We start from the raw sequence: 27903 nt of genomic DNA on the forward strand, positions 1-27903 counted from the left end.
CAAGAAGCATGAGTGGGAAATAATATCAGATTAAAACCAGCTATTGCCAAAGACAAAGAACAGAATTCTTTTTTTTAAGATTGTTAAAATTTTATTTATCTGAGAGAGAGAGTGAGAGAGGGTCAGAGGGAGAAGCAGACTCCCTGTCCAGCAGGGAGCCCGATGCGGGACTCAATCCAAGGACTCCAGGATCATGACCTCAGCTGAAGGCAGTTGCTTAACCAACTGAGCCACCAAGGCATCCAATAACATAATTCTTTAGAGAGCTGCAGTAAGGGATGTTGAACATTTATTCAATGAGTATTGAAAACATCAAAACGATGTTGATGAAAAGATTTTTAAAATCCAAAAAAGTAGAGGCCCTACTAGAAAACAAGGTGAGTCAATATCACTGGTTTCCATTTTTTCCATTCTCAGAGGAATGGATAAAAATAAAAATGAAAAAAGTTCAACACGGAAGAAACCAAAAGATAAACAGACTGAAGTGAGATCAGAAGTGGGCAATCTCATTTAAGAAGTTGATTCAAAATTTTAATTAAGATAGTATCAAGCCCAATCTACCATATACTAAAAAATAATATTTATGACTAAATAGAGTTTATTTTAAGGATGCAAGGATATTCTAATATAAGAAAATCTAATAATGCAAAACTCCATATTAAGAGATTAAAGATAAAAAGCCACATATTCATTTATTTTTTATTTTTTTTTAAAGATTTTATTTATTTATTTATTTATTTGACAGACAGAGATCACAAGCAGGCAGAGAGGCAGGCAGAGAGAGAGGAGGAAGCAGGCTCCCCGCTGAGCAGAGAGCCCGATGCGGGGCTCGATCCCAGGACCCTGAGATCATGACCCGAGCCAAAGGCAGCGGCCCAACCCACTGAGCCACCCAGGCGCCCCCCACATATTCATTTAAATAGAGTCATAATAAAGCTCTTGAGAATATTCAACACATGATTAAAATTGTTTAGCAAAATAGGAATTGAAGGAAACATCCTTAACCTGATAAGAGTACTTATCAAAAACTTAGAGGACTACCCAAAGCAATCTACAGATTCAGTGCAATCCCTATCAAAATCCCAATGATTCTTTTTGCAGAAATAGAAAAAAAAATCTAAAATTCATATGAAGTAGCAAGGAACCTCAAATAGCCAAAACAATCTTGAAAAAGAAGAACAGGGGCACCTGGGTGGCTCAGTGAGTTAAGCGTCTGCCTTCGGCTCAGGTTGTGTTCTCAGGGTCCTAGGATCCCCAGGTCAGGCTCTCTGCTCAGTGGGGAGTCTAATTGCCTTCTCCTTCTGACTTTCCCCTTTATTTGTTCTCTCTCTTAAAGAAATAAAATCTTTAAAAAGAAAAAGAAGAACATAGAAAAATCCCCTTCACTTTCCTTAATGTTCCAGGTGGCCTTCCACCTCCAAGCATTTGTACTGAGGGTCTAGAACACTATTCTAGCCTCTTCACCCATTCCTACCTTTGTTCCTACCGTTTATGACATCTTCAGTAATGTCTTGGAAAATTTTTGACCCCCAGATCTAGGTTGGATACCCTTCTTATGTATCCCTTTCCATTGCTCAGTGTTTCCCACCTTTGTAACAGTTAACATATTCTATTAAAATATTCTATTTAGTTTTCTGTGTCCTTCCCTATACTGTAAGCTTCCTGAGAGCAAGGACTGTGTTCATCAGGTTCATCATTTCTTATGAACAAATAGGCAACAAACAGGTAAATTGCCGGGTATACAATAGTCACCCAATTAAGTGTTGGATAATTCACTTTTTAAAATACAGATGTTGAAGTTTAATTCTAAGGCATCAAGCACAGAAACCCAAAACATATGACCTTAGAAGATAATGTAGCTAATGTTCTAAAGTTGATCTTACTGTCTTTGAATATAAAATAAGAAGTTGGAGATGTTTGGAGCAAGGGCAGAAGCAGCCTTGATGGATGCCTTGAGTGTTCAGTAGTAACACTTCCCTAAGCAACTACTATCAAGGTCACATTTGTTTACACATTCTTATTAATTCTGAGAAAAAGACTCCTGACTTGAAAGAGCTCTTCTAAGGTATCTTAAAACTAAGATTCTTCAAAGCAACTTGAAAGTCACAAAGCTAAAAAGCAAGAAGTAACTTTGGGTTTGCCTTAGAGGGTGCAGAAATTACTTAGGCCTCTGAGCGTCGCTGTTGACCACCTTAGAAGTAAAAGCCTGCAAGACACCCAGTCCAACATTACTGCTCCCACAACAAAAAGGGCTGGGCGCTTGGCCCCCAAGCTTCTGGACGGGGGGAAAAATCAGTCCAGCAGCTGAAAGTTCTCTCTACAGTGACCTGGGTCCTGTGAATCCTGGTCCCCTCAGACCCTGAGGAATAAGGACTTTCAGAATCTCACACTGGGTGCTGGAAGTTTCGTGGGAGAAAAGATTGCAGCAGAAGAAATGGCGGCTCTGCGAAAATTGCCGCAATGTGGAAGGCTTACCCTGCTCTGCTTTCTTTTGGCTGTCTTGTGGGAAGTCGGAGCTGGGCAGATGCACTATTCTGTGCCAGAAGAGACCGACAAAGGCTCCTTTGTGGGTGACATCGCCAAGGACCTGGGGCTGGAGCCCCTGGCACTGGCAGAGCGTGGAGTCCGCATCATCTCCAGAGGTAGGACACAGCTTTTTGCTCTGAACCCGCGAAGTGGCAGTTTGGTCACCAAGGACAGGATAGACCGAGAGGAGCTCTGTGCTCAGAGCGTGCAGTGCCTGGTGAATTTTAACATACTCGTGGAAGACAAATTAAACATTTACTCAGTAGAAGTAGAAATAACAGATATTAATGATAATGCCCCTCGCTTTGGAGTAGAGGAATTAGAGCTAAAAATAAGTGAAACGACTGCGCCAGGATTCCGAATTCCCCTAAAGAGTGCGCATGATGCAGACGTAGGAGAAAACACACTTCAGAACTATGAACTGAACCCAAATGACCACTTCTCCCTGGATGTGCGAAGCGGAGTGGATGGGAACAAGCACCCTGAGTTGGTGCTGGAGCTTGCCCTGGACCGCGAGGAGAAGGCCGTTCACCACCTCGTCCTTGTGGCTTTGGATGGGGGCAGCCCAGTCCAATCGGGCACCTCCCGCATCCGCGTGACCGTCCTAGATGCGAATGACAATGCGCCTGTATTTACACAGCCCGAATACTGTGTAAGTGTTCCTGAGAATATTCCCGTGGGCACTCGGATACTTACAGTGACCGCCACTGACACAGATGAGGGATACAATGCCCAAGTGGCATATTATCAAGAGAAAAACCCAGGAGAAACCTCACAGGTATTTGAGCTTGAGTCAACGTCTGGAGAGATAACAATCACAAAGAGTCTAGATTTTGAGGATGCCAAAGTCCATGAAATTGATATTGAAGCTCAGGATGGTCCGGGCCTTCTGACCAGGACAAAGGTTATTGTGACAGTTCTGGATGTGAATGACAATGCCCCAGAATTTTACATGACATCTGTTACTAGCTCAATTCCTGAAGACTCTCCCCCAGGAACCATAGTTGCACTTTTCAATGTACATGACAGAGACTCTGGGCTGAATGCATTTATCACATGTTCACTCCCTGAGAACCTTCCTTTCAAGTTAGAAAGATCAGTGGACAATTACCACCGACTGGTTACAACCAGAGCCCTTGACAGGGAACAGTTTTCCTTTTACAACATCACTGTGACTGCTAAAGATGGAGGGAAACCATCTCTGTCCACGGATGCTTACATTTTGCTGCAAGTGGCAGACATCAATGACAACCCACCCACCTTCCCTCACGTGTCCTACTCTGCCTACATTCTTGAAAACAATCCCAGAGGTGCCTCTATCATTTCTCTGTCGGCCCATGACCCTGACAGTGACGACAATGCCCATGTAACTTATTCTTTGACTGAAGACACTCTTCAGGGTGCACTCCTGTCCTCTTACATCTCCATCAACTCTGACACCGGCATCGTGTATGCGTTGCGCTCCTTTGACTATGAGCAGTTCCAGGATTTGCAACTGTGGTTGACTGCATGGGATAATGGGAACCCACCCCTCAGCAGCAACGTGTCATTGAGCATATTTGTGCTGGACCAGAATGACAACACGCCGGAAATCCTGTACCCGGCCCTCCCCACTGACGGTTCCACAGGTGTGGAGCTGACGCCCCGATCCGCAGAGCCCGGCTACCTGGTCACCAAGGTGGTGGCGGTGGACAGAGACTCTGGCCAGAACGCCTGGCTGTCCTACCGCCTGCTCAAGGCCAGCGAGCCAGGGCTCTTCGCGGTGGGGCTGCACACGGGCGAGGTGCGCACAGCGCGGGCCCTGCTGGACAGAGACGCGCTCAAGCAGAGCCTGGTGGTGGCGGTGCAGGATCACGGGCAGCCCCCTCTGTCGGCCACCGTCACGCTCACCGTGGCCGTGGCCGACAGCATCCCGGACGTCCTGGCGGACCTGGGCAGCATCGGGACCCCCGCCGACCCAGACGATGCGGACCTCACGCTCTATCTGGTGGTGGCGGTGGCGGCAGTCTCCTGCGTCTTCCTCGCCTTCGTCATCGTGCTGCTGGCGCTCAGGCTGAGGCGCTGGCACGCGTCGCGTGTGCTCCAGGCTTCAGGAGGCGGGCTGGTGGGCGTGCCGGCCTCGCACTTCGTGGGCGTGGACGGGGTGCGGGCTTTCCTGCAGACCTATTCGCACGAGGTCTCCCTCACCGCGGACTCGCGCAAGAGTCACCTGATCTTCCCCCAGCCCAACTATGCGGACACGCTCATCAGCCAGGAGAGCTGTGACAAAAAGGATTTTCTATCAGCACCTCAGGCTTTACTTGAAGATAAAGGAGAAGAAACAGTTCCCCAGGTAAATTCCCTTCACAATATACTTACAAGCTATTGCTAAAATAAACATGTATTTATTTACTTAGCTGCCTCCTTTGTTTACCACATCTTTTTTATTTTTCATATTTCCTTGTGAATATATCAGTTCTTATGAAATTAGTCTTGGCAAATTATTTCTCAGAATTTCTAAGTGTTTACACCCTGTAAGGGGAAAGGGGGCTAGCATCATTTATCATGAATATAAATCAGGAGTTAGTATCAGGTGAATATTATATTTAGGTTATCAAAGAGCATTCCATTAAAAACTGGTATATCTGCTTTCTCATACTTTCTTTCCCAACCCTGGACAAATCATCTCATCTACCTGGGTCAATAATTCTTTCTCTCTTAAAAATATGAAGATTGAGGGGCCCCTGGCTGGATCAGTTGGTGAACCATGTCAATCTTGATCTGGTGGTCATTAGTTTGAGCCCTATGTTGGCGGTAGAGTTTGCTTTTTAAAAAATAAAAAGATAATTTTTTAAAATGAAAGTTGAATTTTATGTTTACGCAAGTGCATTAAAAGTCATGGTTTTTGTTTTATATTTTGATCTATGAGTAATGAAATGCTGTAGTTTCTTCTCAGTGAATTTTAATAATTTTCCTTCAGTTTGGCAGTGAGGTTCTTCATTTTATTTGATTTGTATGACCTTCCCTTTTTAAAAAATGGAAATTTAGAAATATATACACTTCACTGTATTTTAGGAAGGTATGTCATGGTATCTCAGCTTAGTTAAAAATCCTACTGATTTCTAAAGTAGTTGTTGGGGGCACCTGGGTGGCTCAGTCGTTAAGCGTCTGAGTTTGGCTCAGATCATGATCCTGGAATCCTGGGATTGAGCCCCACATTGGGACTCCGTGCTCTGTGGGGCACCTGCATCTCCCTCTCCTACTCCCCCTGCTTGTATTCCCTCTCAAATAAATAAACAAATAAATAAATAAATAAATAAATAAATAAAATCTTTTAAAAAATAAAGTAGTTGTTGCTTAACAAAATGATTTAATTATTGTTTGCTCTATAATAAATGGGTAGTGTAAGAGTAAATGCGTTTCTCTTTGATGTTTTTATTTTCTCATATCTGGAAACCACATGTACTTTCTACCATTAAAAATAATATGTATCCTCAAGGGATTCAAAGGCCAGATAAAATAATTGCCCCTAAAAAATCCTCCTTATACATTTCTCCTCTCAAAGATTCCTACTCACAGCAGTGTTAAAAATATTTCCAGTTCCTCACCTAACCTTAGTCTCCCTCACAACCACTGTCTTTCTTCCTCATTCCATGTTGGCGTTTAGTATGTTCATTTTGCTTTTAATAATGAAGAACAAAGTCTACAGTAATATTCTCTGTAACTGAGATCATTTTAAATTTTGATTTGGAAGTAATCATGTGCTAACCGAATCTTGTGTTTAATGGTATCATCATCTTTCAAGGTACTGTGATTTTTAATTATACTTAAAGGCATTTGAGGAGAGCTGATCTAAGCCAATGTGCCTCTTGTGTTTTATTACTATTATGTAATTCTCTAGGAGATAAAACTGAAACTTATTGTGGAATAATACATTATAACACATTTACTTCTAGGTAATAAATAAAGTATAAAGTGAGAAAAATTAAAGACAGTTCCTTATAGTGTTTATATTACCTCTTCACAAGAATAAATGCCTTATGGATAAATTTATAATAGTACATGCTTGGAATGACAAGTGTATTTCTATTTCTGTGCTTGGAGAGGAAAACAAATACAGAGACAGCATTTCTGGAACATAACACAAAAGTTTATTTCTACTAGTTTTAGTTTGGGTCTTTAAAAAACACCCTCACTTTAGATTTAGACAAAGTGAATTACTTGAAGTTCTTTGATTTCTCTCTCACATCTCGACATTGCCATACTGTTCTCTCTCACATCCAGGACTTTCCCCTGATCCATTCCTGTTATGTTTTTGTGTGTGTGTGTGTTTTGTTTTGTTTGTTTTTGGCAGAGAGTTAGCACAAGAGCAGCAGGCAGAGGGAGAGGGAGAAGCAGGCTCTCTGCTGAACAGGGAGCCCGATGTGGGGCTTGATCCCAGGACCCAAGGATCATGACCTGATCTGAAGGCAGTCGCTTATCTGACTGAGCCACCTGGGCACCCCTCCTGTCATGTTTCTTGAGAGAGTCTTTGCTAATCTCCAAGGCCAGGTTGGAGGCCCTCCCATCACCTTTGGCTTCTTCCATTTTGGTAGTTTTCTCAATGCACTGGAATTCCTTGTTTGAAATTATCTTCATAGCTTTTCAGGGGAGGGAAGTGGTTATGTTCGTATAATTTACCTTAAATCCCCACATATCGTCTAACATCCAATTTTATGTTTGTTTAATGAATGCGTTAAATTACAAATATTGAAACTAAGATGTCATGCTATCAAGGGCAAACTTCAATAAGTATAATTATAAATATGGCTTATTTTTTCTTGTGGTTTTTAAACTTTGAACATTTCAAAACAGTAACTCCAGCGTGTTTGAAGCAATATTGGTGGTGTTAAGGTTAGAGCATGGCTTCCCAAGGAACTTGAAGTTACATACTTTAATTTATAGCAATTCGAGTGTGTGAAATAGACACCAATCCCATTACCTCTGATAAAGACGATTGCAGGTGTTGGGAAACTTAAAAATGACTTACTTGGGTCTGTCTGAGAGGGTGCAGTAAATCAATAGGCCTCTGAGTGTCGCTGTTGACCACTCAAGGAGGAAAACGGAGCTGGAGAGCTAGTCCACCATATCCTTGTTCCTAAAAAGCAAAGAACGAGTCAGTCAGACTGCAGAAGATCTGAGGCTGCTACAAAGCTCACCTTGTCCGTCAACCAGCTCTGTGACTCCTAAATTAGGACTATAAAAGGCTTAGTTCCTTGAGAAAAAATGATATTTGAGTCCGTCGCGGGCAATTGGAACCTATTTCACAGAAAATAATTCACCAAAGAGAAAATGATCAAATACCTGACATACAAACACTGCAAAGGACTGACCCTGCTGAGCGTGCTTCTGGGGATGCTGTGCAAGACTGGATCCGGGCAGATCCACTACTCAGTGCAGGAGGAGCTGGACAAAGGCTCCTTTGTGGGCAACATCTCCGAGAACCTGGGACTCCAGCCCTGGGAGCTGGCGGAGCATGGAGTCCGCATCGTCTCCAGAGGTAGGACGCAGCTCTTTGCTCTGAACCTGCGAAGCGGCAGCTTGGTCACAGCAGGTAGGATAGACCGGGAGGAGCTCTGCGCTCAGAGCACATTGTGTCTGGTGAAATTTAACATCCTGGTTGAAGACAAAATGAAAATTTTTGAAGTAGAAATAGAAATTAAAGACATTAATGATAATGCTCCTGATTTTCTAACAGAGGAATTGGAAATAAAAATTGGTGAACTAACAGTTTCTGGAACTCGATTTCCACTTAAGACTGCATTTGACCCAGATGTGGGCATGAACTCCCTTCAGAACTACCACCTCAGCCCCAATGACTACTTCTCCCTGGCTATGAAGCATGTCTCTGATGGGGCCAAGTACCCAGAGCTAGTACTAGAGAGGGCTCTGGACCGTGAGCAAAAGAAAGTTCACCAGTTTGTCCTCATTGCTTCTGATGGTGGAAACCCTGTCCGCTCTGGCAACTTGTACATCCAAGTGGTAGTTCTGGATGCAAATGACAACCCACCAGTATTTACTCAATCTGAATATCAAGTAAGTGTTCCAGAGAACTTGCCATTGGGTACCACGCTGCTCACAGTGAATGCCACTGACCCTGATGAAGGATTCAATGCTCAAGTGTCCTATATTCTAGATAAAATGCCTGGGAAAGTCGCTCAGATGTTTGATCTCAATTCAGTGACTGGAGATATATCAATTTTTAAAAGTCTAGATTATGAGGATGCTACATTCTATGAAATTAAAATTGAAGCACAAGATGGACCTGGTCTCCTTTCAAGAGCTAAGATTTTAGTCACAGTTCTGGATGTGAATGACAATGCCCCAGAAGTTGCAATCACTTCTCTTACTGGATCAGTCCCAGAAGAGGCTCCTGCTGGAAGAGAAATTGCCCTTATCAATGTGCACGATCAGGATTCTGGGCAAAATGGGCAAGTCACAGTTTCTGTCCTGGGAGATATGCCATTTAATTTAGAAAAATCAATAGACCAATATTACCGCTTAGTGACAGCCAGATCTCTAGACCGTGAACAGGTGTCTGAATATAACATCACTCTCAGAGCCACAGATGGGGGAAATCCCCCACTGTCCACGAGCACTCATATCACTCTGCATGTTGAAGACATCAATGACAACCCACCTGCCTTCAGTCAGTCCTCCTACTCTGCCTACATTCCTGAAAACAACCCCAGAGGAGCTTCCATCTTCTGTGTGATCGCCCAGGATCCCGACAGCATCCACAATGCCCACATCACTTATGCACTGACTGAGGATACTATCCAGGGGGCGCCTCTCTCCACCTATGTCTCCATCAATTCTGACACCGGTGTCCTGTATGCGCTCCGTTCCTTTGACTATGAGCAGGTTAGAGACCTACAGCTATTGGTGACAGCCGGCGACAGTGGGAACCCTCCACTCAGCAGCAATGTGACACTTAGCATATTCGTGCTGGACCAGAACGACAATGTCCCCGAAATCCTGTACCCCGCTCTCCCCACTGACGGTTCCACAGGCGTGGAGCTGGCGCCCCGATCCGTAGAGCCCGGCTACCTGGTCACCAAGGTGGTGGCGGTGGACAGAGACTCTGGCCAGAACGCCTGGCTGTCCTACCGCCTGCTCAAGGCCAGCGAGCCAGGGCTCTTCGCGGTGGGGCTGCACACGGGTGAGGTGCGCACAGCGCGGGCCCTGCTGGACAGAGACGCGCTCAAGCAGAGCCTGGTGGTGGCGGTGCAGGATCACGGGCAGCCCCCTCTGTCGGCCACCGTCACGCTCACCGTGGCCGTGGCCGACAGCATCCCGGACGTCCTGGCGGACCTGGGCAGCATCGGGACCCCCGCCGACCCAGACGATGCGGACCTCACGCTCTATCTGGTGGTGGCGGTGGCGGCAGTCTCCTGCGTCTTCCTCGCCTTCGTCATCGTGCTGCTGGCGCTCAGGCTGAGGCGCTGGCACGCGTCGCGTGTGCTCCAGGCTTCAGGAGGCGGGCTGGTGGGCGTGCCGGCCTCGCACTTCGTGGGCGTGGACGGGGTGCGGGCTTTCCTGCAGACCTATTCGCACGAGGTCTCCCTCACCGCGGACTCGCGCAAGAGTCACCTGATCTTCCCCCAGCCCAACTATGCGGACACGCTCATCAGCCAGGAGAGCTGTGGGAAAAGCGAGTCCTTCCTGGTATCTCAAGATTTACTAGAAACGAAAGGAGACCCCAACCTACTTCAGGTAAGTTTATTTCTTTCTTGGAACACTATGAAGAACAATTTTGACCGTGTAGCTAACATAAAGATTTAATGCACATTTATTTGAAAATAAAACAATGTGATAGTCCTTATGTTGCCTAAGTATCTGATCTTCCTGACCTGGTTATGACTGAGTGAGCCTAGGTATCGAATTCTGGCCAATATACTGTAAATGGAAGTAATATGTGCCTCTCTCTGGGGGAAGCTCCTGTTGGCATTGTAAGAATTTCTAGATCTCTGTGTTATTTTTTGAAATTGTGACTGTTTCTTCGACTTCAGTGCTTGAATAACTATACCAAGAGAAGATCTCTGTGGTTGTCATACATTGATGTGTATACATGTGATAAATAGACTTTTTTCATTTTAACTTCCTTTGATTTGAAGTTTGTCACTCCAACCTACTTAGCTTATCTTGACTGATACAAACAAAAATATAAGTACTAGGTATTTTAGGTGACTATAAAATGATGCTTGCTCTTTCCACACCAGGCCACACTCTTTTCATCTCAATGGCATAGAAACTGTTGAGTAAAAAAAAAAATGTACAGCTTGATCAAGTAGTTTTACCTGGCCCGTATTCCTTACTGTGTATACCTAAAGTATGTGTGGGTGTATGTGTGCATTCATATTAATTTCAGCCTTTTGTCTGAAGATGGGGAGGTCAATTGCCTAAACTGTTATGAGTCTTGGAGGGACATTTCTTGTCCTTGAGAAGGATCTTTAAAAATGCAAGGAGATATGTCTCATCTCAGCAGGACATTTCCAGACCAGCTATTCCAACAATAGAATAGTGTCCTACAACTTTCTTGAGTCAGAAATTTATGAAATTATTTTCACCCATGAAATCACCTCAGAGAGTCATCCAAAATGAGACCAAAATATATTTCTTTAGATTTCAAATAAAGGAACATCTCTCTCCCTCAATATATTAGTATTCAAGAGTATTAGTATTCAAGGGCCTGAACAAAATAACTGAGAGCAGGGAAAAGTGTATTTTCACTCAAACATGCAAATACATCTCAGAAAAAAAAGGCACATTATATTCAAAATGTTTCTTTAAGGGAAAATCTTTATGTTGTGATAAAGTGATATTAGTATGACTTTCCTCATAATGAGAAAAATTACTAAATAGGTAATGCCAAGGGAACTTTAGATGCTCAAAGCGAATTTTCTAAGAATCTTGTATAAAACAAAGCCTACATAAATGTTGTGAAAGTGTACAGAGAGTACAATTTTTGTAGGTAATGAAAGGTCTCAGACATTCCATTTCACTAAAAAGGATTTTCTTAAGGAGGGGGAAGAATTCATTATAATAGAAAAGGGAACAGCAAGAGAAACAGAAAATATAAATCATGAAGTAGGGAAAACAATGAAAATAATGTCCTAGAAAAATAGATAATAGTCTGTTCTGACTGGAGTGTAATGTGAGTGTGTATTAACACTGCAAAACAGAATAAATCACTATATTGGTATCTAATTTGGTAGTGCATTTGAAATAAAGGTATTTGTATTAGTCACCCAAGGTGAGTTCAAGGATTACAGGGTAAGTTTCAAAATGGAGTGTCTAAGGACTCTCAACACCTCTCCAAGATTTACCAGTGATCAGGGTAAATTCATTATACTTATTAATGGTATAAATCAGCTGATTTACCATGGAGTATTGCATTTACATTCATATAGTAAAAATCATTGATTTTATAAAAATAAATATGGCATTCACAAGATTGTGCTATATAAAAGCATGTGTATTAAATTGGTCACTTAAAATATCAGGCTGTGCTGTACTTAATGTGAAGATTGCCTATGCTTAAAAAAAATGAGCAGTACATTAAAATAAGTCTAGGGCTTGACTCACTCTTTTTTGCAAAGACTGTATCTTTGGAAAGTATTACTGAATGGTAAAGTATTTATGGAGAGAGTTAAAACACTATGTAAAAGAGATTATGGATTTTACAAAAACATAAGGATCATAGTTCACTAAAATGTGGATAAAAAGTCAGTAACTTATTTGATTAAATCCATACTACTCATGCCAGTGTTTGTAAATACAGTGAAATAAATAAGTAAAGATATTTTTGCCCCCAAAACCAAAAAAAATGAGTGTAAGCCTTGTGAAATTTTTAAATGAAAAAAAGAATGTAAAATTATAGTATTGCTTATGAAGTGATGAAAACTAGAACATACCAAATTTAGAGGGAAAATATGAATACTTTGTTTTTCCAACAAATAGACAAGATATATATAGATTCAAGAGCTTACACGTTGAGGGTAAATGGCTGGACAATATGCAGTTCTTCCAGACAACCTCCGGGCACCGCTGTTGACCAAAGGGAAGAAAGGTTCTCAATTCTGCGGGAGAGTTAGGCAGTGTTTTCTAGCTTTGTCCTGCGCACATCAGAATGCGGAGGCAGCGCCTGTGCACCCACCAACTGAAGTCCTACCCTCAAATTACAAAAGTCCAGGTGCTGTCACTGCTTTTTTTTTTTTTTAAACATCCCAGAGACATTCTGAAAAGAAGCTTCCCAGGGAGTTCAAAAAATGCAAAGAAGCTCCAGAAAAGCTGAACCAATGAAAATTCATGTACTGTTTCTCTTCCTGCTGTCTTTGTTGTGGGGGGCTATCTCCCAGCAGATCCAATACGTTATTCCGGAGGAGCTGGCCAAGGGCTTGCAGGTGGGAAATCTTGCCAAGGACCTGAAGCTCAATGTCCAGGAACTGCCAGCTTGAAAATTGCGGGTTAGTGCAGAGAATTTATTCAGTGTTAATGCAGAGAGTGGGGATTTGTTAGTGAACGGTAGGATAGATCGAGAGGAAATCTGCAGAAGGAAATCCGAGTGTGCACTAGAATTTGAAATGGTTGCTGAAAATCCAATGAATGTTTTCCACGTGATTGTTGCAATCCAAGATATTAACGACAACGCACCACGTTTCACTGCAAAAGGCATTGACTTGGAAATCTGTGAGTCAGCCCTACCAGGTGTAAAATTCCCTCTGGATTCTGCACAAGATGCAGATGTAGAAAGTAACTCACTAAAGATATACACTATCAACTCCAACGAACACTTCTCTGTGACAATGAAGGAAAGTCCTGATGGAAGTAAATACCCAGAATTACTTCTGAAAAAACCTCTGGACAGAGAACAGCAGAGCTCCCACCAGTTAATCCTGATGGCCATGGACGGTGGAGACCCTCCACTAAGCGGCACCACCCAGATCCGGATTCAGGTCACTGATGCCAATGATAATGCTCCAGTGTTCAGCCAGGACACATACAGAGTTAGCCTCCAAGAAAATGTGCCCGCGGGGACCTCTGTACTCCAAGTGATGGCTGCCGACCAGGACGAGGGTGATAATGCAGAGATCACCTATGCCTTTCTCAGTGCCCCAACAAGTACCAGCCTCCTCTTCCATCTCAATCCAAATACTGGTGACATTACAACCAATGGTACATTGGACTTTGAAAAGACAAGTAGATATATGTTGGTTGTAGAAGCCAAGGATGGAGGGGTGCACACGGCTCACTGTAATGTTCAGATTGAAATTGTTGATGAGAATGACAATGCCCCAGAAGTCACACTGATGTCCTCTTCTATCCAGATTCCCAAGGACTCAGACCTTGGAACTGTAGTAGCCCTCTTTAAAGTGAGATACCATGACTCTGGGCAAAACGGTCTGGTGACCTCCTATATTCAGGAAGATGTTCCTTTCAAATTAGAATCCACCTCCAAGAATTATTACAAGCTGGTGATTGACAGTGCCCTAGATAGGGAGCAGATGGCCGAGTACAATGTCACTATCACCACCACTGACAAGGGCAAGCCCTCCATATTCTCCAGTACAAGCGTCACCCAACATATCAGCGATGTCAACGACAACGCGCCCATTTTCCACCAGGCCTCCTACGTGGTCCACGTGGCCGAGAACAATCCTCCTGGCGCCTCTATTGCGCAAGTCAGCGCCTTTGACCCGGATCTGGGGCCCAACAGTCGCGTCTCCTACTCCATCGTGGCCAGCGACCTGGAGCCACGGGCGCTGGCGTCCTACGTGTCCGTGAGCGCGCAGAGAGGGTGGTGTTCGCGCAGCGCGCCTTCGACCACGAGCAGCTGCGCGCCTTCGAGCTGACCCTGCAGGCGCGCGACCAGGGCTCGCCCGCGCTCAGCGCCAACGTGAGCCTGCGCGTGTTGGTGGGCGACCGCAACGACAACGCGCCGCGGGTGCTGTACCCTGCACTGGGGCCCGACGGCTCGGCGCTGTTCGACACGGTGCCGCGCGCCGCGCAGCCCGGCTACCTGGTCACCAAGGTGGTGGCGGTGGACGCCGACTCGGGACACAATGCCTGGCTGTCGTACCACGTGCTGCAGGCCAGCGAGCCGGGACTCTTCAGCCTGGGGCTGCGCACGGGCGAGGTGCGCACGGCGCGTGCTTTGGGCGACCGGGACGCGGCCCGCCAGCGCCTGCTGGTCGCTGTGCGGGATGGGGGACAGCCGCCGCTCTCGGCCACGGCCACGCTGCTCCTGGTTTTCGCCGACAGCTTGCAGGAGGTGCTGCCGGATGTCAGCGACCGCCCTGAGCCCTCTGACCCTCAGGCTGAGTTGCAGTTTTACCTGGTGGTGGCTTTGGCCTTGATCTCGGTGCTGTTCCTCCTTTCGGTGATTCTGGCGGTTGCTCTGCGCCTGCGCCGCTCCTCCAGCCCAGCTGTCTGGAGCTGCTTTCCGCAGGATCTCAGTTCCAAGTCCGGACCTGGGGTTCTCCCCAGTTACAGTGAAGGGACTTTGCCTTATTCCTACAATCTGTGCGTGGCTTCACGATTAGCTAAGACAGAGTTTACTTTTTACAACCTGAAACCAGACATGGTTCCTTCTCGGGATCTCCTTTGTGACGATACTTCTGTGGATGTATGTGTCAGCAGTGAAGACCCCCGAATCGTTTCTGATTCGTCTTTTGCGTTTTACGTGAGTTTCTGCAAACCTGCTTTTATTCTCGGTCGTGCATAATTATTTATTATTGTTTATTATTATTTTCCTAGTGATGTTAGTAGTAGGAGAGGTGTATTGGATGGGTGGAGATTGGTGTCTTGATTGCTCAGTAGTCTTGGTAGTTAGCTGATTAGAACTTCTCAGTCTGTACTGTTGACGATTTAGATATGTTCAGATAATAGATATGTTCGGAAAATATTGCTAAAGAGATCTTGTTCTTGGATGCCACTGCCTTTAGTAATAACACTGCCTGTGTTAGCTGATGTGTGATACTATTTTTTTCAAGCTTTATTCTTAGTATAGGTGCTACCAAAGGGAGCACTTCAAGCTTTATTCTCTATGAATTTACTGACAGTTCTTTCTGCTTAAGTTAATGTTCATCTTCATCAAATATAGTTTTTTTCATCTTTTTGCTGCAATATGTATTTTTTTAAGGATTTTATTTATTTATTTGAGAGAGAGAGAGACAGTGAGAGAGAGCATGAGAGAGGAGAAGGTCAGAGGGAGAAGCAGACTCCGCGGGAGCTGGGAGCCCGATGTGGGACTCGATCCCGAGACCCTGGGATCATGACCTGAGCCGAAGGCAGTTGTCCAACCAACTGAGCCACCCAGGCATCCCTGCAATATGTGTTTTTAATTGAGCCTTTAGGAATTAAGTCTCAGCATTTCTTTGCTTATCACATGTAGCAAAGACTGATTTGGATCACTAACTTTGGGTCAGTTTTATTCTCACTCTATTATCTCATTCAAAAATAACCTTCTGGGCATCTGGCTGGCTCCGTCAGTAGAGCATGTGAGTCTTGATCTCCAGGTTGTGGGTTCAAACCCCACGTTGGGTTATGAAGATTGCTTAAAAATAAGATCTCTAGGGACACCTGGGTGACTCAGTTGGTTTAGCGTCTACCTTGTGCTCAGGTCATGATCCCAGAATCCTGGGATCGAGCATGGTGTCCAGCTGTCTGCCGGTGGGGGGGGCGCCTGCTTCTCCCTCTCCTTCTGTCTACTGCTCCATCTGCTTGTGCTCTCTCTCTCTGTCAAATAAATGCAATCTTTACAAAAAATAAGATCTTTAAACAAATAATCTTAACCATTCTGAAATAATTTTTATACTCTTTCTACTTTTGACTGTTATAATAAGGAATGTATTGAAACTTTTTGTATATAAAGACTCTTCCATGTTTCTTTCTTTTTTTAGTATAGGTTTCTGAAAAGCGAATCAGTTTTTCACATCTCATTTACCTCCCAGTCCCCAGCAATTTGTGACTCCTTTGAGGATTGTGAAAATTACCTTTACTCTGCTCTCCAAAGTCTGATGATTTTACAATTCTGAATAAATAGTGGGCTTTCTTGTCTGATTAAAATTTATAAGTAACTTCTAGAAGCTAATTATTATGTGAGGAGTAATCTAAAGAACTGGCTACTTCCTGCTTTATATTAAATTTTCTAAGATTAGTTAATCACTCAAAGTACTCATATGTAAGAAAGCTTAAACATGCAGTTATAATATATATACAACTACTAAAAATTTTCCTTTTAGTGGTTTTTTTTAAAGATTTTATTATTTATTTATTTATTTTTTAATATTGTATTTATTTATTTGACAGAGAGACACAGCGAGAGAGGGAACACAAGCAGGGGGAGTTGAGAGAGGGAGAAGCAGGCTTCCCACTAAGCCGGGAGCCTGATGCGGGGCTTGATCCCAGAACCCTGGGCTCATGACCTGAGCCGGAGGCAGACGCTTAACGACTGAGCCACCCAGGTGCCCCTAAAGATTTTATTTATTTATTTGACAGACAGAGATCACAAGTAGGCAGAGAGACGGGTCAGGGGGAAACAGGCTCCCTGCTGAGCAGAGAGCCCAATGTGGGGCTTGATCCCAGGACCCCCGGATCATGACCTGAGCGGAAGGCAGAGGCTTTAACCCACTGAGCCACCCAGGCGCCCCTTAGTGGTTCTTTCTAAAATCACACCTAAAATAAACTAATAAATGATAGTAAAATAATACACTCAGGATGTGTCCTTATATGAAAAGATACTGAATATTGTCTCCTTTTTACAGACAAAGCTTCAGTTTAACTCTTCTGTCTTCTTTATTGTTTATTTTTAACATCAGAGTTACCCATTGATTTAGGGCTTTGCAGTTATATTAGTAATGCACTCACTGAATACTGAAAAACTGTTTGAGTATCTACTCTATGAAAGATGCTGTTCTAAAGTTTGAGGATACATTGTGAACATAATAATCACAAACATAGCCTGTGACCTAAAATCTTGTGTATACAAAATTAATGAACAAATTAGCTTCCCAAAATTATTATCATATTTGCTAAGCTCATTTGCACAGGAGAAAGACTAGCTCTTGAACAGGAGATATTTTCTTACAAGAGAATTGAAAAGTTGTCCCAGATTCTAAAGGGTCAACTCATGTGAGGAAACTTGTTTCTGCATAGATAAGGACCCAGAGACCTAGATCTCAGACCTCCAACCTCCCTGACCTGACACTGTTTTTTCACCTATTCTTTCATTCTTCAAGTTCATCCTGTTTCTGGGAAGGATAAATGTGCCCCTCACACAATGCACTGCACTGAAAATGGACTAGGAACAAAAATAATGGAAAAACTTAAAAAGTTTTAAAAGAGAAAAAGTTCTTAGAAAAATCACCATATTTTATTTGAAAATAAATAAATTGGTTTGGAAGATTTATTGTACAGTAAGCTTTGGATCATGTCTGGATTTTCATTGCAAGTAAAACAACAAGAGCTTGAATTTTATTTTTGTGGGGGACAAATAGGTTATGGAAAAGAAATGGTATAAACGGGTAGTGCTTTTCTTCACCAAGAATAGGTTGTAGTAACAGGTTAGGACTCTGAGTGTCGCTGTTCACCAATCAGGGGAAACAGATAACCAGGAATTTAGTCCAAATCAAAAGATCTCTGCATCACAAAGCATTAGCCCTGCGGCTTAAGGAAAGCTAAAGACTGGACCCCCGAACTCCAACGTTCAACGGTGAAAGCACAAAATCTTGGACCTTGAAGATCCTGGGGCTTCTCCAGTCTCCACTGAGGAAACGCCAAGAGGAAGCTGCTCTGAGGCGGGGCGGTAATGGCAGCTCGTCCTTATCGCCCAAAATGCAGCCGGCTGGTCGGGATCTGCGTTCTCCTAGGGGCCCTGTGGAAAATCCAGGCCGAACAGATCCGCTACTCAGTGCCTGAGGAGTTGGAGGAAGGCTCTTACGTGGGCAGTATCGCCAAGGACCTGGGACTGGAGCCTCTGGAACTGTCAGAGCGCGGAGTCCGTATCATCTCCAGAGGTAAGACGCAGCTCTTTGCTCTGAACCCGCGAATGGGCAGCTTGGTCACCGCAGGTAAGATAGACCGGGAAGAGCTGTGTGATAGATCTCCCAAGTGTGTAGTAAGCCTGGAGATTCTTCTGGAGGACAAAGTAAAGATTTTTGGAGTAGAAGTGGAGATCATCGATGTTAATGATAACGCGCCCAACTTTGGGACAGAGCAAAGGGAAATAAAAGTTGCTGAAAATGAAAGTCCTGGGACAAGATTTCCTCTTCCTGAAGCTTTTTTTTTTTTTTTTTTTTTTTTTTTTTTTTTTTTTTTTTTTTTTTTTCTATGTTCAGCTTCTTCCACTTTGTTTTTTTTTTTTTTTTGTTTTTTTTTTTTTGTTTTTTTTTTTTTTTAATTTTTTTTTATTTTTTCAGCATAACAGTATTCATTATTTTTGCACCACACCCAGTGCTCCATGCAATCCGTGCCCTCTACAATACCCACCACCTGGTGCCCCCAACCTCCCACCCCCCACCCCTTCAAAATTCTCAGATCGTTTTTCAGAGTCCATAGTCTCTCATGGTTCACCTCCCCTTCCAATTTCCCTCAACTCCCTTCTCCTCTCCATCTCCCCTTGTCCTCCATGCTATTTGTTATGCTCCACAAATAAGTGAAACCATATGATAATTGACTCTCTCTGCTTGACTTATTTCACTCAGCATAATCTCTTCCAGTCCCGTCCATGTTGCTACAAAACTTGTGGATTCATCCTTTCTTTCTTTTTTTTTTTTTTTTTTTTTTTTTTTTTTTTTTACAGCTTTATAAACATATATTTTTATCCCCAGGGGTACAGGTCTGCGAATCGCCAGGTTTACACACTTCACAACACTCACCGTAGCACATACCCTCCCCGATATCCATAACCCCACCCCCTCTCCCAACCCCCTCCCCCCATCAACCCTGTTTGTTTTGTGAGATTAAGAGTCACTTATGGTTTGTCTCCCTCCCAATCCCATCTTGTTTCATTTACTCTTCTCCTACCCCCTCGACCCCCCATGTTGCATCTCCTCTCCCTCATATCAGGGAGATCATATGATAGTTGTCTTTCTCCGATTGACTTATTTCGCTAAGCATGATACCCTCTAGTTCCATCCACGTCGTCGCAAATGGCAAGATTTCATTTCTTTTGATGGCTGCATAGTATTCCATTGTGTATATATACCACATCTTCTTTATCCATTCGTCTGTATATGGACATCTAGGTTCTTTCCATAGTTTGGCTATTGTAGACATTGCTGCTATAAACATTCGGGTGCACGTGCCCCTTCGGATCACTATGTTTGTATCTTTAGGGTAAATACCCAGCAGTGCAATTGCTGGGTCATAGGGTAGTTCTATTTTCAACATTTTGAGGAACCTCCATGCTGTTTTCCAGAGTGGTTGCACCAGCTTGCATTCCCACCAACAGTGTAGGAGGGTTCCCCTTTCTCCGCATCCTCGCCAGCATCTGTCATTTCCTGACTTGTTAATTTTAGCCATTCTCACTGGTGTGAGGTGATATCTCATGGTGGTTTTGATTTGTATTTCCCTGATGCCGAGTGATATGGAGCACTTTTTCATGTGTCTGTTGGCCATCTGGATGTCTTCTTTGCAGAAATGTCTGTTCATGTCCTCTGCCCATTTCTTGATTGGATTATTTGTTCTTTGGGTGTTGAGTTTGCTAAGTTCTTTATAGATTTTGGACACTAGCCCTTTATCTGATATGTCATTTGCAAATATCTTCTCCCATTCTGTCAGTTGTCTTTTGGTTTTGTTCACTGTTTCCTTTGCTGTGCAAAAGCTTTTGATCTTGATAAAATCCCAAAAGTTCATTTTTGCCCTTGCTTCCCTTGCCTTTGGTGATGTTCCTAGGAAGATGTTGCTGCGGCTGACGTCAAAGAGGTTGCTGCCTGTGTTCTCCTCGAGGATTTTGATGGATTCCTTTCTCACGTTGAGATCCTTCATCCATTTTGAGTCTATTTTCGTGTGTGGTGTAAGGAAATGATCCAATTTCATTTTTCTGCATGTGGCTGTCCAATTTTCCCAACACCATTTATTGAAGAGGCTGTCTTTGTTCCATTGGACATTCTTTCCTGCTTTGTCGAAGATGAGTTGACCATAGAGTTGAGGGTCCATTTCTGGGCTCTCTATTCTGTTCCATTGATCTATGTGTCTGTTTTTGTGCCAGTACCATGCTGTCTTGATGATGACAGCTTTGTAATAGAGCTTGAAGTCCGGAATTGTGATGCCGCCAACTTTGGCTTTCTTTTTCAATATTCCTTTGGCTATTCGAGGTCTTTTCTGGTTCCATATAAATTTTAGGATGATTTGTTCCATTTCTTTGAAAAAAATGGATGGTATTTTGATAGGAATTGCATTAAATGTGTAGATTGCTTTAGGTAGCATAGACATTTTCACAATATTTATTCTTCCAATCCAGGAGCATGGAACATTTTTCCATTTCTTTGTGTCTTCCTCAATTTCTTTCATGAGTACTTTATAGTTTTCTGAGTATAGATTCTTAGTCTCTTTGGTTAGGTTTATTCCTAGGTATCTTATAGTTTTGGGTGCAATTGTAAATGGGATGGACTCCTTAATTGCTCTTTCTTCTGTCTTGTTGTTGGTGTAGAGAAATGCAACTGATTTCTGTGCATTGATTTTATATCCTGACACTTTACTGAATTCCTGTACAAGTTCTAGCAGTTTTGGAGTGGAGTCTTTTGGGTTTTCCACATAGAGTATCATATCATCTGCGAAGAGTGATAGTTTGACTTCTTCTTTGCCGATTTGGATGCCTTTAATTTCCTTTTGTTGTCTGATTGCTGAGGCTAGGACTTCTAGTACTATGTTGAATAGCAGTGGTGATAACGGACATCCCTGCCGTGTTCCTGACCTTAGCGGAAAAGCTTTCAGTTTTTCTCCATTGAGAATGATATTTGCGGTGGGTTTTTCATAGATGGCTTTGATAATATTGAGGTATGTGCCGTCTATCCCTACACTTTGAAGAGTTTTGATCAGGAAGGGATGCTGTACTTTGTCAAATGCTTTTTCAGCATCTATGGAGAGTATCATATGGTTCTTGTTCTTTCTTTTATTAATGTGTTGTATCACATTGATTGATTTGCGGATGTTGAACCAGCCTTGCAGCCCTGGAATAAATCCCACTTGGTCGTGGTGAATAATCCTTTTAACGTACTGTTGAATCCTATTGGCTAGTATTTTGGCGAGAATTTTTGCATCTGTGTTCATCAAGGATATTGGTCTGTAGTTCTCTTTTTTGTTGGGATCCTTGTCTGGTTTTGGGATCAAGGTGATGCTGGCCTCATAAAATGAGTTTGGAAGTTTTCCTTCTATTGCTATTTTTTGGAACAGTTTCAGGAGAATAGGAATTAGTTCTTCTTTAAATGTTTGGTAGAATTCCCCCGGGAAGCCGTCTGGCCCTGGGCTTTTGTTTGTTTGGAGATTTTTGATGACTGTTTCAATCTCCTTACTGGTTATGGGTCTGTTCAGGCTTTCTATTTCTTCCTGGTTCAGTTGTGGTAGTTTATATGTCTCTAGGAATGCATCCATTTCTTCCAGATTGTCCAATTTGTTGGCGTAGAGTTGCTCATAGTATGTTCTTATAATTGTCTGTATTTCTTTGGTGTTCGTTGTGATCTCTCCTCTTTCATTCATGATTTTATTTATTTGGGTCCTCTCTCTTTTCTTTTTGATAAGTCTGGCCAGGGGTTTATCAATCTTATTAATTCTTTCAAAGAACCAGCTCCTAGTTTCGTTGATTTGTTCTATTGTTTTTTTTGGTTTCTATTTCATTGATTTCTGCTCTGATCTTTATGATTTCTCTTCTCCTGCTGGGTTTAGGGTTTCTTTCTTGTTCTTTCTCCAGCTCCTTTAGGTGTAGGGTTAGGTTGTGTACCTGAGACCTTTCTTGTTTCTTGAGAAAGGCTTGTACCGCTATATATTTTCCTCTCAGGACTGCCTTTGTTGTGTCCCACAGATTCTGAACTGTTGTGTTTTCATTATCATTTGTTTCCATAATTTTTTTCAATTCTTCTTTGATTTCCTGGTTGACCCATTCATTCTTTAGAAGGATGCTGTTTAGTCTCCATGTATTTGGGTTCTTTCCAAATTTCCTCTTGTTATTGAGTTCTAGCTTTAGAGCATTGTGGTCTGAAAATATGCAGGGAATGATCCCAATCTTTTGATACCGGTTGAGACTTGATTTAGGACCAAGAATGTGATCTATTCTGGAGAACGTTCCATGTGCACTAGAGAAGAATGTGTATTCTGTTGCTTTGGGATGAAATGTTCTGAATATATCTGTGATGTCCATCTGGTCCAGTGTGTCATTTAAGGCCTTGATTTCCTTGTTGATCTTTTGCTTGGATGATCTGTCCATTTCAGTGAGGGGAGTGTTAAAATCCCCTACTATGATTGTATTCTTGTCGATGTGTTTCTTTGATTTTGTTATTAATTGGTTTATATAGTTGGCTGCTCCCACGTTAGGGGCATAGATATTTAAAATTGTTAGATCTTCTTGTTGGACAGTTCCTTTGAGTATGATATAGTGTCCTTCCTCATCTCTTATTATAATCTTTGGCTTAAAATCTAATTGATCTGATATAAGGATTGCCACTCCTGCTTTCTTCTGATGTCCATTAGCATGGTAAATTCTTTTCCACCCCCTCACTTTAAACCTGGAGGTGTCTTCGGGTGTAAGATGAGTTTCTTGTAGGCAACATATAGATGGTTTTTGTTTTTTTATCCATTCTGATACCCTGTGTCTTTTGATTGGGGCATTTAGCCCATTAACATTCAGGGTAAGTATTGAGAGATATGAATTTAGTGCCATTGTATTGCCTGTAAGGTGACTGTTATTGTATATTGTCTCTGTTTCTTTCTGATCTACTACTTTTAGGGTCTCTCTTTGCTTAGAGGACCCCTTTCAATATTTCCTGTAGAGCTGGTTTGGTATTTGCAAATTCTTTCAGTTTTTGTTTGTCCTGGAAGCTTTTAATCTCTCCGTCTATTTTCAATGATAGCCTAGCTGGATATAGTATTCTTGGCTGCATGTTTTTCTCATTTAGTACTCTGAATATATCATGCCAGCTCTTTCTGGCCTGCCAGGTCTCTGTGGATAAGTCTGCTGCCAATCTAATATTTTTACCATTGTACGTTACAGACTTCTTTTCCCGGGCTGCTTTCAGGATCTTTTCTTTGTCACTAAGACTTGTCAATTTTACTATTAGGTGACGGGGTGTGGACCTATTCTTATTGATTTTGAGGGGGGTTCTCTGAACCTCCTGGATTTTGATGCTTGTTCCCTTTGCCATATTGGGGAAATTCTCTCCAATAATTCTCTCCAATATACCTTCTGCTCCCCTCTCTGTTTCCTCTTCTTCTGGAATCCCAATTATTCTAATGTTGTTTCGTCTTATGGTGTCACTTATCTCTCGAATTCTCCCCTCGTGGTCCAGTAGCTGTTTGTCCCTCTTTTGCTCAGCTTCTTTATTCTCTGTCATTTGGTCTTCTATATCGCTAATTCTTTCTTCTGCCTCATTTATCCTAGCAGTGAGAGCCTCCATTTTTGATTGCACCTCATTAATAGCTTTTTTGATTTCAACTTGGTTAGATTTTAATTCTTTTATTTCTCCAGAAAGGGCTTTTATATCTCCCGAGAGGGTTGCTTTAATATCTTCCATGCCTTTTTCAAGCCCGGCTAGAACCTTGAGAATCGTCATTCTGAACTCTATATCTGACATATTACCAATGTCTGTATTGATTAGGTCCCTAGCCTTTGGTATTGCCTCTTGTTCTTTTTTTTGTTGTGAAGTTTTCCGCCTTGTCATTTTGTCCAGATAAGAGTTTATGAAGGAGCAAGTAAAATACTAAAAGGGTGGCAACAACCACAGGAAAATATGCTTTAGCCAAATCAGAAGAGATCCTGAATTGTGAGGGGGGAGAAAGGGGATAAAAAGGGGTTCAGAAAGAAAGAAAAAAAAAAAACTATTAAAAAAAAGAAAGCCGATAAAAAAAAATATAAAAAGAGGAAAAAATATATATATATTAGATAAACTATTTAAAAAACGTTAAAAAAAAGAAAATGGTAAAAGTTAAAAAAATTTAGCAGAAGAAGAGAAAAAGAAAAAAAAATTGAAAAAGAAAAAAAAATTAAATTAACTGCAAGGCTAAAAAATCATGGGGAGAAAGCCATGAGTTCCGTGCTTTGCTTTCTTCTCCTCTGGAATTCCGCCGTTCTCCTTGGTAGGTGAACTTGGTCCTGGCTGGGTTTCCCGTAGATCTTCTGGGGGAGGGGCCCGTTGTAGTGATTCTCAAGCGTCTTTGCCCCAGGCGGAGTTGCACCGCCCTTACCCGGGGCCGCGCTGAGTCATCCGCTCGGGTTCGCTTTCGGGAGCTTTTGTTCCCTGAGCGCTTTCCGTAGAGTCCGGAGGACGGGAATAAAGATGGCGGCCTCCCGGTCTCCGGCCCGGAGGAGCCGAGAGCCCGGGGCCCCACTCCTCAGTGCGCCCTCAGAGAACAGTGCCAAATGACTCTCGTCACCCTGGCCTCCGGCCGCGCTCCGAGCTGACCGAGCCTGCGACCGGTTCAAGGCAACCCTGAGCTGAGAGTCACTCCTCGGCTCTGTCTCTGCAGCCGGCTTCCCCGTTCTAATACCGGTAAGCTCTGCGACACTCAGACACCCCCGATCCTTCTGCGACCCTGCGGGACCTGAGGCCGCGCTTACCCCGCCTGGGCTTCACCCCAGTTAAGCCTCTGGAGCGATGTCCCTCAGCAGAACAGACTTTTAAAAGTCCTGATTTTGCTCCGTTGCTCCGCCGCTCGCCGGGAGCTGGCCCCTCCCCCCGCGGTCTATCTTCCCGTCGCTTTGGATTCACTTTTCCGCCAGTCCTACCTTGCAGAAAGTGGTTGATTTTCTGTTTCTGGAATTGCTGTTCTTCTTCTCTTCAATCTCCCGTTGGATTTGTAGGTGTTTGCAATCTTTAGATAAGCTATTTAGCTGATCTCCCGCTACCCGAAGTAGTCTCAGCCTGCTACTTCTCCGCCATCTTGACTCCTCCTCCTTTTCCTGAAGCTTTTGATCCAGATGTTGGTGTAAACTCCCTGCAGGGTTACCAGCTCAGCTCCAATGTTCACTTCTCCCTAGACGTGCAAAGTGGAGCGGACGGCATTAAGTACCCTGAGCTGGTGCTGGAGCTTGCTCTAGACAGAGAAGAGAAGGCGGTTCACCACCTCCTTCTCACCGCCTTTGACGGGGGTGCCCTGGCTCACTCTGGTACTGTCAAGATTCATGTAACGCTTGTAGATACCAACGACAATGCTCCCGTATTCACTCAGCCAGAATACCATGTGAAGGTTCCAGAGAACGTGCCAGTGGGCTACTGGCTACTCACTGTAAAAGCCACTGATCCAGATGAAGGAGCCAATGGAGAAGTAACCTATTCTTTCCGTAAAGTGAGAGAGAAAATGTCCCAACTATTCCAGTTGAATTCTTTGACTGGGGATATAACAGTATTGGGGGATCTAGATTATGAAGACTCTGGATTCTATGATATAGATGTAGAAGCCCATGATGGACCTGGTCTCCGAGCCAGAAGTAAGGTACTGGTGACAGTTTTGGATGTAAATGACAATGCTCCAGAAGTCACTGTTACATCTCTCATCAGCTCTGTCCAAGAAACTTCTCCCCCAGGTACAGTAATTGCACTTTTCAATGTGCACGACAGTGATTCAGGAGAGAATGGCTTTGTCACATGTTCTATTCTGGATAATCTGCCATTCACACTTGAAAAGACCTATGGAAATTATCATCGGCTATTGACATGCAGAACACTGGATAGGGAAGAAGTTTCAGAATATAATATCACGGTAACTGCCACTGATCATGGAATGCCACCACTTTCTACAGAAACTCAAATCTCACTGCAGGTGGTAGACATCAATGACAACCCACCTGCTTTCCCTCATGCTTCCTACTCTGCCTACATTCCTGAAAACAACCCCCGAGGAGCCTCCATTTTATCCATGTCTGCCCAAGACCCTGACAGCGTTGAGAATGCCAGAGTCACATACTCCTTAGCTGAAGACACACTCCATGGGCTGTCTCTGTCTTCCTATGTTTCCATCAACTCTGATACTGGTGTCCTGTATGCACTGTGCTCCTTCGACTTTGAGCAGGTTAGAGACCTGCAACTATTGGTGAGAGCCAGCGACAGTGGGAACCCTCCACTCAGCAGCAATGTGTCCTTGAATATTTTCATTGTGGACCAGAATGACAATGCCCCTGAAATCCTGTACCCCTCTCTCCCCACTGACGGTTCCACAGGCGTGGAGCTGGCGCCCCGCTCCGCAGAGCCTGGCTACCTGGTCACCAAGGTGGTGGCAGTGGACAGAGACTCTGGCCAGAACGCCTGGCTGTCCTACCGCCTGCTCAAGGCCAGCGAGCCAGGGCTCTTCGCGGTGGGGCTGCACACGGGCGAGGTGCGCACAGCGCGGGCCCTGCTGGACAGAGACGCGCTCAAGCAGAGCCTGGTGGTGGCGGTGCAGGATCACGGGCAGCCCCCTCTGTCGGCCACCGTCACGCTCACCGTGGCCGTGGCCGACAGCATCCCGGACGTCCTGGCGGACCTGGGCAGCATCGGGACCCCCGCCGACCCAGACGATGCGGACCTCACGCTCTATCTGGTGGTGGCGGTGGCGGCAGTCTCCTGCGTCTTCCTCGCCTTCGTCATCGTGCTGCTGGCGCTCAGGCTGAGGCGCTGGCACGCGTCGCGTGTGCTCCAGGCTTCAGGAGGCGGGCTGGTGGGCGTGCCGGCCTCGCACTTCGTGGGCGTGGACGGGGTGCGGGCTTTCCTGCAGACCTATTCGCACGAGGTCTCCCTCACCGCGGACTCGCGCAAGAGTCACCTGATCTTCCCCCAGCCCAACTATGCGGACACGCTCATCAGCCAGGAGAGCTGTGGGAAAAGCGAGCCTCTTCTGGTAACTCAGGATTTACTTGAAACAAAAGGAGATCCTAGTCTTCAACAGGTGAGTCAATCTTGCCACACAAAACACAGGCAGAGAGCTATATAAACGTCTCCAGTTGTATAAGGTAATAGACATATTAGGTAATATGTGAAGTAAAGACACTCCTTTTTTAGTATTTTATTACTTTAAAGGGGAGGGGCATGGGGCGCCTGGGTGTTTCAGTTGGTTGAGTCTGCCTTTGGCTCAGGTCATGATCCCAGGGTCTGGGAGGGAGCCCCGCCTCAGGCTCTCGACTTCAATGGGAGCCTGCTGCTCCCTCTGCTTGTGCATGCTCTCTTTCATCTA

At 43.9% G+C, this 27903-nt stretch overlaps 3 protein-coding genes across 5 annotated transcripts in view; all 3 read left to right on the forward strand.

Moving 5' to 3' along the window:
- The first annotated feature begins 7126 nt into the window (after window positions 1–7126).
- LOC125100255 (protocadherin gamma-C4) overlaps window positions 7127–27903 on the forward strand; it is a 187699-nt gene continuing 166922 nt past the window's right edge. Inside the window, exons 1-2 of one of the 2 annotated variants that reach the window (XM_047730321.1) lie at window positions 7127–10260; window positions 12778–12849. In XM_047730321.1, the coding sequence (XP_047586277.1) occupies window positions 7837–10260; window positions 12778–12849 (2496 nt within the window). In that variant the 5' untranslated portion in view covers window positions 7127–7836. Of the gene's footprint in view, window positions 10261–12777; window positions 12850–27903 lie in introns of those variants that run through there. The other variant, XM_047730309.1, reaches the window with a different exon arrangement.
- On the forward strand, window positions 12816–15286 carry LOC125100256 (protocadherin gamma-B1-like). Its single transcript, XM_047730333.1, is given in 2 exon segments — window positions 12816–14343; window positions 14346–15286. Coding segments are annotated over 2 exon segments (2454 nt in total). The 3' UTR covers window positions 15272–15286.
- On the forward strand, window positions 17970–27746 carry LOC125100259 (protocadherin gamma-A4-like). Of its 2 annotated transcripts, none has more exons than XM_047730335.1 (2): window positions 17970–18563; window positions 25736–27743. In XM_047730335.1, the coding sequence occupies exons 1-2, from the start codon at window positions 18356–18358 to the stop codon at window positions 27661–27663; spliced, it is 2136 nt and encodes a 711-aa protein (XP_047586291.1). In that variant the 5' UTR covers window positions 17970–18355; the 3' UTR covers window positions 27664–27743. The 2 variants fall into 2 exon arrangements, with proteins under 2 accessions (XP_047586291.1, XP_047586293.1); XM_047730337.1 differs by having other exon boundaries at window positions 18341–18815; window positions 25655–27746.

This window comes from Lutra lutra, chromosome 5 (genome assembly GCF_902655055.1).
Source record: "Lutra lutra chromosome 5, mLutLut1.2, whole genome shotgun sequence".
NCBI lineage: Eukaryota > Metazoa > Chordata > Mammalia > Carnivora > Mustelidae > Lutra > Lutra lutra.

Coding starts and splice junctions, on each gene's coding strand:
- LOC125100259 (XM_047730337.1), top strand. CDS start 18,356: ATGGCAGCTCGTCCTTATCGCCCAAAATGCAGCCGGCTGGTCGGGATC. Junction 18,816..25,654: donor TCCTGGGACAAGATTTCCTC/TTCCTGAAGCTT, acceptor CTCCTCCTCCTT/TTCCTGAAGCTTTTGATCCA.